The 15,803-nt window shown below is 41.5% G+C and overlaps 1 protein-coding gene across 1 annotated transcript in view; it reads left to right on the top strand.

The window, feature by feature from the left end:
* The window catches only part of LOC126092359 (gastrula zinc finger protein XlCGF57.1-like), a 242,016-nt gene that overhangs the window by 39,108 nt on the left and 187,105 nt on the right, over positions 1 to 15,803 (top strand). The window contains exon 2 of the mRNA XM_049907900.1: positions 8,792 to 8,841. Within this exon, the coding sequence (XP_049763857.1) occupies positions 8,817 to 8,841 (25 nt within the window). The 5' untranslated portion in view covers positions 8,792 to 8,816. The remainder of the gene's footprint in view (positions 1 to 8,791; positions 8,842 to 15,803) is intronic.

Here is a 15,803-nt window from a genome sequence, read left to right as displayed (position 1 = left end):
TCAGGAGCATGGAGAAGAACTCTGGCTCAAGTTGAAAAGAATAGTTGACCATGCACTGGATAGATATGTACCTTGTGGAACAGTTTACAACGGGACGGAACTTCCATGCTATACAGACACTGTACAGGAACTTCTAAAGAAACAGAGATTACTGCATAATAGGTGTAAAACAAAGCTTAGGACTATAGATACGTAGATGCTGAATGAAACATGTAATGCCTTCAGTGAATACCATAGCAGAATCTTGTCAAGTGGTCTTTTACAGAACCCAAAGAAAATTTGGTCATATGTAAAGGCTGTTAGTGGCACCAAAGGTAGTGTCCAGCCCCTAGAGAATGAGACAGGAGCTGAAATTATGGGTAGGAAAGCAAAAGCTGAAATGCTTAATTTCATTTTTAAATGTTCTTTTATAAAGGAAAACCCCTGGATAATTGCCCCAATTTAATCCTTGTACCACTGAAAAGACAAATGAAAAAAGTTTTAGTGTCAGTGGTGTTGAGAAACAGCTGAAATCATTAAAATTGAACAAAGCTCCAGGCCTCAATGGAATCCCTGTGAGAGTCTATACTGAATTTGCAGCTGAGTTAGCCCCTCTTCTAACTATAATCTATTGTAGATCCCCCCAAACAAAACACCATGCCCAGTTCTTGGAAAAGGGCACAAGGTCACAACCGTCTACAAGAAGGGTAGTAGAAGTGATCCACAAAACTACCGCCAATATCCTTAGAACATATTCTGAGCTCAAATATAATGAGGTATCTTGAACAGAATGATCTCCTCAATGCCAACCAGCATGGATTTTGGAAACATTGATAATGTGAAACCCAACTTGCACTTTTCTCACATGACATACTTCGAGCTTTAGATTAGACAGCTAGGTAGATGGCAGTGTTTCTTGATTTCTGAAAAGCATTTGATTCAGCACCACACCTATGCCTATTGTCAAAAGTATGATCACATGAGACGTCAAGTGAAATTTGTGACTGGAATGAGGACTTTTTGGTAGGGAGGACACAGCATATTATCATGGATGGAGAAATGAAATGGAAATAAGTGTATGGTATTGTTGGCCTGGAGGCCCCTATTTGGGGAAGTTTGGCCGCCAAGTGCAAGTCTTATTTCATTTGACGCCACATTGGGCAACTTGCGCATCAGTGTAGGGAATGAAATGATAATGAGGACAACACAACACCTAGTCCATGAGTGGAGAAAATCTCCAAACCGGCTGGGAATCGAACCTGGGCCCACTTGCATGGGAGGTAAGCACATTACCATCCAGCTAAGCAGAAGGACATACAGTCGTCGTCAGATGTGTAAGTAACTTTGGGTGCGCCCCAGGGAAGAGTGCTGGGGCACTTGCTGTACCTGTTGTATGTTAATGGCCATGCAGACAATATTAGTAGCAAAATCAGGCTTTTTGCAGATGACACAGTTATCTATAATGAGGTACTATTGGAGAGAAGCTGCATAAATTTCATTCAAAATTGATTAGATTGCAACCTGGTGCAAAGATTGGCAACTTGCTCTAAATGTTCAGAAATGTAAAAACATATTATCCTATGACTATAATATCAATGAGTCACTGTTTGAATCGACCAACTCATACAAATACCTGGGTGTAACACTTTGTAGGGCTATGAAATGGAATGATCACATAGTTTCAGTCTTGGGTAAAGCAGGTGGTAGACTTTGGTTTATTGCTAGAATACTGGGAAGTCTACAAAAGAGATTGTACACAAATCATTCATGTGACCGGTCCTAGAATACTGTTCAGGTGTGTGGGAGTTGTACCAAACAGGACTAACAGGGGATATTGAAAGTGTACAGAGAAGGGTAGCATGAATGGTCGCAGATTTGTTTAATCCATGGGGGTGTGTCACAGGTATTGAAGTATCTGAGCTGGCAGGCTCCTGAAGACAGACGTAAACTAACGAAGTTTCAAGAACTGGCTTTAAATGATTACTCTAGGGATATACTATAACCCCCTACATATCACTCACATAGGGATCATGAAGATAAGATTAGAATAATTACTGCATGCACAGAGGCATACAAACAGTCATTCTTCCCATGCTCCACATGTGAGTGAAACAGGAAGAAACCCTAATAACTGCTACAATGGGACATATGCTATGCCATGAATCTCACAGTGGTTTGCAAAGTATAGATTCAGATCTAGAGTGTGGAAATAAATAATGGAAATTCCAGTGTGGAATAATGAAAATATTATGAAAACGATAGATTGCTACTCACCATATAGCGGAAAAGTTGAGACATGCGCAACAGAATGACTACTAAACACATAAGCTTTCAGCACGAAGGCCTTCTTCTCTCTCTCTCTCTCTCTCTCTCTCTCTCTCATTCTCTCTTGCACATGCATGTGCGCGAGCCCACACACGCACCCCCCCACCCACCCACCCACACACACACACACACACACACACACAAGTCACGCATATGCAGCTCACACACAATAACCACCATCTCTGGCTGCCGAGGTCAAACTGCAAGCAGCTGCGCATGATGGGAGAAACAATCTCGGTAGTGGGGTTAAGGAGAAGACTGGGAGGGGGAGAGAGAGCAAGGTAAGGGTGGGGGACAGTAAAGTGCTGCTTATGGGAGGATACAGGCATGAGGTGGAGAGGTAGGGTAGGGCAGCTAGGTGGAGTTGGGGGAGGGGGGGTTAGATGGAAGGGGGGAGGGTGAAGGGGGGAGTGGAAAAAAAGAGAGAAATAAAAAGACTGTGAGTGCGCTTGTGGAATAGAAGGCTGTATAGTGCTGGAGTGGAAGCACCTCTTATTGTCTCCTGAAATGACAACTGTCCTACCCACTATCTTGCCCACCCTTCCCACAGTGGTATCCCACTGCCCACTAAAACTACACAGTATCCTTGTCCACCCCTGAACCAAACCCTTTGCCTCATGGCTCTTATGCCTGTAACAGACATAGATGTGCGACCTGTCCCGTACATCCTCCCACTACCACCTAACCCAGTCCGATCACAAATATCACTTATCCCATCAAATGCAGGGCTACCTTTGAAACCAGTCGTGTGATCTTCAAGCTAAGCTGCAACCATTGTGGTTTGTTCTATACAGGCATGACAACCAAAATGCTGTATACACACATGACAAACTGTGGCCAAGAAACAGCTGGACCACCATCCAGTTGCTGAGCATGCTGCCCAACATAACGTTCTTCATTTTAATGACTGCTTCACAGCTTGTACCATCTGGATCCCTCCTACCAACACCAGCTTTTCTGAGCTGTGCAGGATGAAACTATCCCTGCAATTATTACTTTCCTGTAACCCTCTTGCCCTCAACCTTCATGTAATTGTCCTTCACCCCCTTACTCACTTCCTTGTTTCCACTCCAGTACTAAACAGTCTTCTATTCCACAAATGCACCAACAGGTAACTTACTTCTCTCCTTTTCCTGCCCCCCCCCCCCCCCCCGCCCCCCTTCCACCCTCCATCTAACCTTGCGACTGCACCCAATTGCCCTATTCTCTCTCCACCTTGCTCCTGTGTGCTCCCACAAACAGCAATTTACTGTCCCCCACCACTACTCTGCTATCTCTCCCCCTCCCAGTCTACTCCTTACCACCACCACCCAGATTTCTTCTTTCTTCTCCCATAATGTGCAGTTGCTTGCAGTCTGGCCTTGACAGCCAGAGAAAGTGGTTATGTGTGTGCGAGTTGCATTTGCATGAACGTGTGTGTGTTTTGTGTATTTCAGAAGAAGGCCTTCTGGCCCAAAGCTTACATGTTTAGTAGTCTTTTTGTACTGCTTGTCTGTGACTCAATGTCTGTGCTATGTTGTGAGTAGCAGTATGTCCTTTTCATAATATTGTCAACAATATGGAAATGATAGACTGCAACTGACCAGTTGAGTTGTGGACAGGCACATAAAAATTCTACTAAGTTATTAAGCTTTCAGACAAAGACCTTCTTCTGATATAAAAAACATTCACACAAACCTAACTCTCTCTCTCTCTCTCTCTCTCTCTCTCTCTCTCACACACACACACACACACACACACACACACACACACACAGCCATTGCCTCCTGGTGCTGAAACCCGACTGCGACCAACTAGCAATCTGCTGGGGTGGGTGGTGGAGGCCAGGAGGAGACATGCGTTATGGAGGGGGTGGTAGCAGAGCAAACGTATCTGCTCCAGTAACGAACCCCTCAACAATTACACCAATAACCTGAACAGTGCTTTCCTCTCCTGCAACTATCCTACAGACAGTGTCCACAAACAGATCTGCCAAGGAATACATTCCTCCCTGTCCAACAACAATGTTCCTACCCCCAGACCACACAGAAGCATCCCCCTTGTCACCCAATATTATCCTGGCCTCGAATACATCAACAAATTACTCTGCCAGGGATATGACTTTCTCAAGTCAAGTCCTGAAATGAGATCATTCCTTGACACTATTCCCCCCCCCCCCCTCCACAACACCCAGAGTTGCCTTTCGTCGCCCCCCTAACCCCTGTAACATCCTTGTCAAACCCTACAATATTCCCAGACCACCTTCTCTACCCAGCGGTTCCTACCCTGTAACCGACCCCGCCGCAAAACCAGATGCATCCTCCCCCACAACCACCTACTACAGCCCCGCTACTGGTATAACTTACACAGTTCAAGGTAGGGCCACATGTGAAACAACACACGTCATTTATCAGCTGACATGCATGCACTGCACAGCCTTTTACATTGGTATGACGACAACTAAACTGGCTGAGCGCATGAACGGGCACAGATAAACTGTCCGCCTAGGAGATGTTCAATACCCAGTAGCGGAGCATGCCCTCCAGCAGAATTCTAGGGACCTAGGAACCTGCTACACCGTATGTGCCATTTGGCTTCTGCCACCCAACACCAGTCCCTCGGAACTGTGGAGATGGGAACTTGCACTCCAACACATCCTTTCATCCCGCCATCCCCCTGGACTGAACCTACGTTAACCAACCTCAGTCCCATTTACTCTTCAGTCTTCTTCTCTTTCCCTTTCCTCTTTAGCCATTCACTCATCTTTTCATCCTACATAGTTATGTTTATCTTTATACTATATACCTCTTTACTTCTGTATGCATCCTCTTTGGTTTGAAGCTGGCACAGTACTTACAGTAGAATATCTTTGGCTTCCCTCTGACACCCATGCCTCCATCTTTGCTACCCTCCCTGTTTACCTTTCCCCTCTTGCTTCATAACCTGGGTTGTGAGTAACTGAATCCACTTTCTCTTCTTCCCCTTTTTCCCCCTCTCTCCTCCCTGACGAAGGAACAAATTTCCAAAAGCTAGGATACATAAATTTTCTGTTCTACTTTGTGTATGTATCGGCTGTACTGAGCTGAGGTAAGTGCTGGCCAGCCCCTCTATCTCTTTGTTAGTCATTAACATGAAGCAGATCAAGTTGAGCAGCATGTTCAGTAACAGGTTGGTGCAGCTGTTTCTTGGCCACAGTTTCACAGGGATAGTCATGCAGACAGAGAGCTTGTCAGTAGTCAGGCCCACGTAGAAAGTGGCAAAGTGACTGCAGCTTAGTTCGTAGATCACATGCCAGATTTTACATTCAGGTCTGCCTTTGAAGGGGTAGGAGATGCCTGTTGCAGTACTGGAGTAAGTGTTGTGGGAAGATGTATGAGACAGGTTTTGCATCTAGGTCTGCTGCAGAGATATGAGCTGTGTGGCAAGGGGTTGAGAACAGGGATAGAGTAGGGATGGACGAGGATATTGTGTAGGTGGAGTGGGTGATAGAATACCACTGTGGAAGGAGTGCCAAGGATGTTTCTCATTTCAGGGCAGTATGAAAGATAATGGTAATGCTGTTGGAGAATGTGATTCAGTTACTCTAGTCTTGAGTGTAACTGAGTCATGTGAGCAGTGCTTCTTAATGGCCAGATTGTAGGTGTGTGGTGTATGGTAGGTGACTAGTGAGACGAGGCACAGGAGATCTATTTCTTGGGTTGGCTGAATAATTATTTGTCTGTGAAGGCCTCAGTGAGACCCTTGGCATTTATGGAGAGGTTAAAAAATGGTGTTATATGGGATGATTAAAAGTAATAGGAGGAACAGTACCACAGATTATGCTCGAATGGTGAACAAAAGTGGACAAGATGTAGAGAATAAGGAGGAGCTCAAGAATATGTGGAAGGAGTATTTTGAAGTACTCCTGAACTCGAATGGGGCCCTGGATGAGGAGGAACAAGCCAAGGAGAAAAAAAAGAGGAGGAACAGCAAATAGAAAAAGACCTTACATGGGGAGAAGTGGAAGAGGCATAGGGCAAGATGAAGGGAGGGAAGTCACCAGGTCTGGATGAGCTAAGTGTAAAGATGGTGAGAGCAGCAGGAGAGGTGGGGATTCAATGGCTATATCGAGTAATGACAATTGTGTGGAGATAGAAGATGATCCCAGAAGACTGGAAGAAGAGAATCATTGTCCTGAGCTTTAAGAAGGGAAATAGAAAAGAGTGCAAGAATTATCGGGAGATAACATTGATGACTCATTGTGCAAAGATTTTTGAGAAAATTTTGAAAGCACGAATTCGGGCAAAATTAGAAGGAAGAATGAGAGAAGAGCAACATGGCTTCAGAACAGGAAGGTCCATGGTGGATCTAATTTTTGCTGCAAGAACAGCACTATGAATATGGAATAGATCTGCTAATGGCCTTCCTGGACATTGAAAAAGTGTATGATGCTGTATGTAGGAGCAAATTGTAGAAAGCCCTGGAGAACAGAGGAATAGCAAAACAGATTATTTGGAGGATAAGGGAAATGTACCATGGGAATGTGAGCCGTGTGAAAGGGGGAGGAGAGAGATCAGCTTGGATTGAACAGAAGAATGGCTTGAGGCAGGGAAGTGCACTTTCACCATTACTCTTCATTGTAGTGATGGATGATATAATGAGTACAGTAGCACAAGTAATTGGTGAAAGGAAGATGAAAGCTTTGGTGTTTACAGATGATCTGATGATTTGGGGAAGTGAGGAGGAGGAAGTACAAGAGCAGTTGTACAGTACAAGGATATGGGATGAAATTTAGTATAAGTAAGAGTGAGATGATTATCACAACAAGAAATAAGGAGAGAGGAAGAACTGGAATAACAATTGGTGAGGAACGACTGAGGGGAGAGGAGAGTTTGAAGTACCTAGGAACCCTAATACAGGAAGATGGAAAAAATGACAGAGAAATAAACAAGCAGGGGAGAAAAGCAGAAGCATTTTGGAAGACTGTCAGAAGCCTGATATGGAGTAAGGATGTACCCCAAATCAGTAAAAAGATTATATAGCGGTCATATATGTCCCAATCCTGACATATGCATCAGAAACCTGGGTTATGAAAGGAAGAGAGAAAGGCAAAGTACAAGCTAGTGAGATGAAATTCTTGAGAAACAGGATAGGAGTGACAAAGATAGACTGGTTAAGAAATGAGAGGATCAGAGAGTTAATGAAGGTGGCACCATTACAGGAGGAGATAGAGAAATCAAGGCTGATATGGTATGGACACATTAAGAAAATGGAGGAGAAGAGGATACCCAGGAGGTTACACGAGATGAAACTGGAAGGAAAGAGACCAAGAGGAAGACTGAGAGACATATAGCTGAAAAGAGTAGAGGAATGCGTCCAGAAGAAAGGGGAAGACTGGACCAAGGTGAAGATGGAGAGATGGTGGCAAGACAGAAGATGATGGAGAAGCCTGTATTCCATACAGACCTGGCCAGAGGCTGGAAACTGTCCAAGATGATGATGATGACTGCTCATCATGACAGATGTGATAACAACAGGTGGGTAGTCTGTATGGCAGGGATTTCTTGGTATGGAATGGGTGGCAGCTGTTGAACCGTAAGTTTTATTGGTGGTGGTTGGTAGCTTTGATGTGGATGGAACTACTGATGTAGCCATCCTTGAAGTGAAGTTGACATTGAGGAAGGTGGCTTGTTGAGCTGAGGAAGACCAATGAACTGAATGGGGGAGAAAGTGTTACATTGACCTCATTTTGCTCTAAATCAAGTGGAAGTTCTATATCAGACACTTCCTATGGTTCCATGATAAGCTTGGCTGCAGATTCTATGACTTGTGCTAGAGGGTGGGCACTTGTTAAGTCACTCTGGATAGATCAGGCATTCCATAGCTCATGGTCTCACGGTCGTGTTCTCGCTTCTCAAGCACGGGGCCCCGTGTTCGATTCCAGGTAGGGTCAGGGATTTTCACCTGCCTCGAGATGACTGGGTGTGTGTGTTGTTCTCATCATTTCATCATCATTCATGAAAGTGTCAGATTGGACTAAGCAAAGGTTGGGAATTTGTACGGGTGAGGATAACCGTGCAGTTGAGTGCCCCATAAACCACACATCATCATCATCATCATCGTCATCATCATAGATCAGGCACATATTATACACTGTAAGGTCATTAGAGACAGGATATTGTTTTATGTTGGGGAAGGATAGGTGATAAATATGGCATGCTCTTTTCAGCTGTTTAGGGAAATGATGGGAAACCTAAATCTTGATGGCTGTATGGGGATTTGATCCAATTTTCTCCTGAATTTAAGTCCATTGTGTTAACTACTGTACTAACTTGCTTTATGAAAACCATATATACTGGTTCCATTCACATGTTTGTGATAGCATTCAAAGAAATTTAGAAATGTGCAGCACTCAGAAACGAGTATTAAGTGTTTTTAATTGTGCTTTGTAACTTATATTAACTTGCATCAAGTACTCCTACCTTTCTTTCTTTCTTTTTTTTCCTCATCAAGTACCTCCTTTTTACAGGAGTAGTAACCAGCAAAGTTTCAGAATGGCTGAGGAACAGACAACTGAAGGTAAATATGCATTTTGCTGCAAGTTATTGCATTTTTTGTAACCTAAAAATATATGTCAATATCTTATATTTAATATAATTGTCATTGATAGAACAACAAGTAATAATTTTGTATGTCTTACTTACTGAGATCATGCCACTTAAAATTTTGTTTTATATATGGTTCTTCATATGTTCCTGATTCTGTAATTTGATTTGAATTAGTTTGTTTTTCATACATTTATATTTTTATTTATTGCATGCTTCTATTCTAACAGCTCAGAACTACTCATTTTAAGCAGTTGACCCTTCCAAGTGTGAGACATCAGTTGTCATGTTCCATAGCCATATTGTATTGTGTGTATGACTCTCTCCCTTACCTCTCCTCATCCACACACACACACACACACACACGCTTCTGTGGGAAAAATCATTGGTAATTTTTTTTAGTTGCTCATATTTCATATCATAATATATCATAAATAGGAACACAAGTAGGTTACTATGAACAGCGTAGTGAACTCATTATTGTAGTCAAGATAGACATGCAACCCACACCCACCACAGCAGTACAAGCTTATATCTCAACTAGCTCAGCAGATAATGAGTAGATTGAGGAAATGTATGATGAAATAAAAGAAATTATTCAGATAGTTAAGGGAGATGAAAATTTAATAGTTATAGGGAACTGGAATTTAATAGTAGGAAAAGGAGGCGAGGGAAAAGTAGTATATGAATGTGGACTAGGGGAAAGGTACGAAAGAGGAAGCTGTCTGATAGAATTTTGCACAGAGCATAATTTAATCATAGCTAACACTTGTTTTAAAAATCTTGAAAGAAGGCTGTGTGTATGGAAGAGACCTGGAGACACCAGAAGACTTCAAATTGATTATATGATTGTAAGACAGAGATTTCAGAACCAGATTTTAAATTGTATGACATTTCCAGGAACAGATGCGGATGCTGACCACAATTTATTGGTTATGAACTGAAGAAACCGCAAAAAGGTGGTAATTTAAGGAGATGGAGCCTGGTAAACTGAAAGAACCAGAGGTTGTAGATAGTTTCAGAGGGAGCTTTAGGGAACGACTGACAAGAACGGGGGAAAGTAATACAGTAGAACAAGAATGGAAAGCTTTGAGAGACGAAATAGTGAAGGCAGCAGAGGTCCAAGTAGGTAAAAAGATGAGGACTGGTAGAAATCCTTGAGTAACACAAGAGATATTGAATTTAATCAATGAAAGGAGAAAATATAAAAATGCAATAAATGAGGCAGTTGAAAGAGAATACGACTGTCTAAAAAATGAGATCGACAAGAAGTGCAAAATGGCTAAGCAGGAATGGCTAGTGTTGCCAGAATTTGTTGCTATAGTTCAATTCTTTTATCTCGGCGGCTCGCTCATGCCATCCCAGACGCGGGAGATTGCTGCGTTGCCAGTTGCACACGAATGAAATGTGGACAAGATACCTAAATTTCATATAAAATTTACTGTATAACAATAGCTCATTTAAGTACCACATAGGTGTCATATGTAATATTGAGAAATATTCCGTCTTTCGCGACTGTAACAAAAGTTTTATTTACACTGAGCATGTTTGGCTTTATTTTAAAGCACTTCAATCAATCAAAAGGAAGTAGACAAAATACATTAAACAAAACTGTGGACTTACAAAAACATTAGGACTTGAATATACCATCTATCAGTGAAGTGCTCTGAGCTATGTCAAATATAATTTTTGTGTGTGGCACACACAAACATCATTTATTTGCTAAAACACTGATCTGCCAACACAAACGTTGAATATTGTGTTACCGCAGCACAAAACTACGAAAGGTGACTTGGCAATGGAGGAGACAAAATACTGTCCACTGAAGATGCTTCAAAAGAGAGAAACACATCTGGTCTAAATAAGTCCCTTATTACAGTTGCAGAAGAGGAATATATTTCAGTACCATTGGTAAAACTGCAACTGTGGAACAAAAACAAGAAAGAGAACATGAGTACCATTGTGTATGTGCCATACCTTTCCTTGATTGAAGTGCTTTAAAATAAAGCCAAACGCGTCCGGTGTAAATAATACTTTTATTACAGTCGCGAAAGACGGAATATTTCTCAATATTACATACGTCACCTATGTCGTACTTAAATTAAATTAGATATTGTTATACAGTAAATTTTATATGAAATTTAGGTATCTTGTCACATTTCATTCTCAACATTGTGGCAACTAAAATCAACCATACGGAAAGTATACGCTATGGACTTCTACCTCTGCAAACTCTTCAAAATTTCATGCAATGGTTTACTACATTTAATGCTGCATAATAACTGCGTCGAACATCGAAACAAAATTAAGTCATTTATGGGGGGAAGGTATCAGTCAAGAAGACGTGTAAAAATCAAATTTTTGGGCCAAATAGTTTTTGTAAAATCGAATGATACGTGTGTCAAAGCAGTGGGAACACCATGTGTCTGCACAGGCGAGCAGTGCAGTGATGACAAAATCGCGCACAGCGCGGAATGCGGGGAGCACGTGTCTGCAGCAGCGAAAGGGTTAATAAAGAGACAAAGCACTAGAAATTTCAAAAAATTGCATTCAAACGAATATAATTTGTGAAGTAAGGCACTTCGATATTGTTTTTAAATAATGAAAATATTAAGCACCGCACAAGGTTTGAACTCATAACCCTCCGCGTAGCAGCCCAACACCTTAACCGTTACGCTAACACACCTCGTCTGAATACATGATGCCATGAGGAATATAAGACGTCACGCAAAATACTGACAAACACTGTTGGTATGACTATGAATTACTCACACTTCGTCGAAGTACAATAGGAAATAAACAATTACCGCTGTTCTTTATTGCGAAAAAGCGGTTCGTGAGTGTGATACAAACACCTTTCCTTGCTATCGCCTGAATTAGGAGTCTTATTGCTTGTTTGGTTTAATTAATTAATAGAATATGAAGCAATTGGTATAAAGAATGCTCTTTCCAAACTTTCTATAAAAGAATGTCTGCTATCAAGACATTGCTTTTGTTCTATTACTTTATTTATGACTGAACGTTTCTAAAACTGAAGACACTCATCCATGCTCTGCACTGCAGTTGAGATGTGGCAACGTCGTTCTCTGTTCATTGGCTGACTGTGTTTTGTGACGTCAGATGCGCAGAACGAACCTAAACTCGGCCGCCAATGTGCAAATTACTGCTGGATTCAGTTGATTTAGTAAAATAAATAAATAAACACTTTATATTGTAATTAATTTAATAAAACCCAAGGGAAGGCATTCAAATGGTAATAACATTTTACAGTATTACTACTGTTAACACAAGAACATTAAGATGAGATACAAAATTGTCTACTGAAATGCTGTATGTGGAAGTGCAACGTTCACGTAACTTGTTATCCTGCACCTCATATTTATCTGAATTCTGAGCTTTTGAGAGAAGATCTGTATGATGTATTCATAAAACTTAGAACAACTCATTTGATAATTAAAAACACATTTAATTATTGCTTCAGCCATTGGTACATGTAATCTGTTTCGATCCTCAGTCCATTGCATGTTCATGAGAGAAAATACTTGTTGCGTGTTTGCATGATATCATGGAATACTGAAGATGAATTCACACAGATCCAGCAACTGAGTATACAGTTCTCCGCATGCAGTCTGCCAAAAGAAATAGGTCCATTTCTCCTGACATGATTACCACCTCAGTTATCGCTATTTTTGTTGGTTTCTGATTGAGTAAAGGAAACTGGTCAAACAATAAACTATCATCTACTGACAATCCTCTACCTTGTACAAATGTTATTGTCCTTGTCACATTGCTCCACTCAGGTTCTGCATCCAGCAACATCTGTTTAAAAATGGAAAACTCATTGAGATTTGTTGACCATTTTTCTAAATAAGCTGTACAAGTTTCATAAAATTGTTCTACATCAACATGAAGTTTTTGAATTTCAGTAGTTAATGCAACTTCACTGTTCTCCAAGAAAGATGTCACTTTGAGTGGAATAAAACTTTCTTCTTTATGACGTTATATGATTCTGCTAATATTTTCCAAAATTGCAGCTACTTCTATAACACTGCTGTCTGCTTTCTCAAGTTTAAGTATTTGTCTTTGAAACACGCTCAACTGACTATGCAGGAACCACAGATATGCTTCCGTTAACGGATTCTGGAAGAGATTTCTCGGAAACTTAGGTGTCTTTCCTTCTAAGGCCAGTGGCCTTGCCGCAGTGGTAACACCGGTTCCCATCAGATCACCGAAGTTAAGCTGTCAGGCTGGGCTAGCACTTGGATGGGTGACCATCCGGTCTGCCAAGCGCTGTTGGCAAGCAGGGTGAACTCAGTCCTTGTGAGGCAAACTGAGGAGCTACTTCACTGAGAAATAGTGGTGCCAGTCTCGTAAACTGACATACGGCCAGGAGAGAGGTGTGCTGACCACATGCCTCTCCATATCCACATCCAGTGACACCTGTGAGCTAAGGATGACACAGTGGCCAGTCAGTACTGTCGGGCCTTCCAAGGCCTGTTTGGATGGAGTTTCTTCTTAGAGGAAGAATGATTTAAGAGCATCACACAACTTCAGTACTCTCTCTACAGCAACAAACAAAGATAACCACCTCGTTTTTGTATGAGACAACAATGCACTATACTCTATGTCCACAAACTCACAAAACTCTTTTAGACACTCCGTTCATATTGTGTATACAGAAAAGTAATTGAAAAGTGTAATTATAAAGGTTTCTACGTCAACACTCATGATGTAGCATTGTGTAGTCTGCGAGCAGGGCAGCTAATTCCTAAAAGGTTTTCGTTTACTTCACTTTTCAGTCTAGGAAATACATTGTTTGTACCTTCCCATCGCACTCCTCCAGAATCAGTGTTAGCGTTGTCACCACAAAATGTGATACACTTACTCTTATCAATTTTATTTTCTTCTAATGCAGTACGTACTCATTGTAGAGGCGGTTTCATTTGGGAGCGAAACTAATCTAAATAATTTCACTTGAATGTCATTCTGAGGTGTAAAATATTGAACAATAAATGGAAATATTTTTCCAGCCTTGGGATTACTCGCATCTGTAGCTACTGAATAATATCGGAATAGTGAAAGGTCGTAGCATTTTTATTTGACAGTGACAGGTGCCAAAATCGCTTTCAAAAGTGCTGTTGTTTTGGTTCTGCCCAATGTTACACTCTTCGCTGTGACAGAATCATTGGAAAGATTAGTGCTTAGCCTAAAAGTACAGTCTTAACAGTATGATAACACATTCTTGATTCTGCTGCTGATACTGATTGGCTCTGTTTTGATGACTAGAAATAAAAAAGCTGTACTTTTTTTTAAATGCTAGCAGAGCACATGTTTGATTTATGCTTTCGGGTGCCTAAATGATCTGTAGTATTAGCCCTTCCTCCATATGAAATGGAAACATATGGCTTACATATTCCACATTCCACTTCATGGTCATGTCTTCCTCGTTTGATGAAAGACCATTCTTCTGTATATTTGTCTGGAAAGGATCACTTTTGCTTTGGTATTTGGAGCTCACTTGACACACATGCAAATATGAATTAAGCACAATAAGCCTTGGGCAGAGAACCAAGTAGCTGCAATGTCTAAATTGAACTGAATCCCAAGGCAAGAGTTAATAAAAAAAGAAACATTACACACAATAAAGGCCCTTGATAGATGCTGTCATTTGCAACAATGAAAGAAAAATCATAATTTTGCTTAACAGTGACAGTTAAAATACAAATCTACACCTAAATTTGGGAAAAAATAGATGGTATGAAAGTATTTCTTTGGCATCACAAAACCTGGACTAAACTGGCATCCCGAAAGCAATTTTCGGGACACTCATTTTTTCAATCCAAAACCAGTCCTAAGCAAAGAAGGGGAAGCAGAAAGGGGGAAGGAATGTACAGAGGGTCTATGCAAGGGAGATATACTTGAGGGCAATGTTATGGAAATGGAAGAAGAACGGCAAGGTCCATGAACCATGGACCTTGCCGTTGGTGGGGAGGCTTGCGTGCCTCAGCAATACAGATGGCCGTACCGTAGGTGCAACCACAACGGAGGGGTATCTGTTGAGAGGCCAGACAAACATGTGGTTCCTGAAGAGGGGCAGCAACCTTTTCAGTAGTTGCAGGGGCAACAGTCTGGATGATTGACTGATCTGGCCTCGTAACATTAACCAAAACGGCCTTGCTGTGCTGGTACTGCGAACGGCTGAAAGCAAGCGGAAACTACAGCCGTAATTTTTCCCCAGGACATGCAGCTCTACTGTATGATTAAATGATGATGGCGTCCTCTTGGGTAAAATATTCCGGAGGTAAAATAGTCCCCCATTCGGATCTCCGGGCGGGGACTACTCAGGAGGACGTCGTTATCAGGAGAAAGAAAACTGGCGTTCTACGGATCGGAGCGTGGAATGTCAGATCCCTTAATCGGGCAGGTAGGTTAGAAAATTTAAAAAGGGAAATGGATAGGTTAAAGTTAGATATTGTGGGAATTAGTGAAGTTCGGAGGCAGGAGGAACAAGACTTTTGGTCAGGTGATTACAGGGTTATAAATACAAAATCAAATAGGGGTAATGCAGGAGTAGGTTTAATAATGAATAAAAAAATAGGAGTGCGGGTTAGCTACTACAAACAGCATAGTGAACGCATTATTGTGGCCAAGATAGACACAAAGCCCATGCCTACTACAGTAGTACAAGTTTATATGCCAACAAGCTCTGCAGATGATGAAGAAATAGATGAAATGTATGACGAGATAAAAGAAATTATTCAGGTACTGAAGGGAGATGAAAATTTAATAGTCATGGGTGACTGGAATTCGTCAGTAGGAAAAGGGAGAGAAGGAAACATAGTAGGTGAATATGGATTGGGGGGAAGGAATGAAAGAGGAAGCCGCCTTGTAGAATTTTGCACAGAGCATAACTTAATCATAGCCAACACTTGGTTC

Source organism: Schistocerca cancellata, chromosome 7, assembly GCF_023864275.1.
Source record: "Schistocerca cancellata isolate TAMUIC-IGC-003103 chromosome 7, iqSchCanc2.1, whole genome shotgun sequence".
In the NCBI taxonomy this organism is placed as follows: domain Eukaryota; kingdom Metazoa; phylum Arthropoda; class Insecta; order Orthoptera; family Acrididae; genus Schistocerca; species Schistocerca cancellata.
The sequence above is the reverse complement of the archived record's forward strand: the minus strand, read 5'-3'. Positions and strand labels throughout refer to the sequence as shown.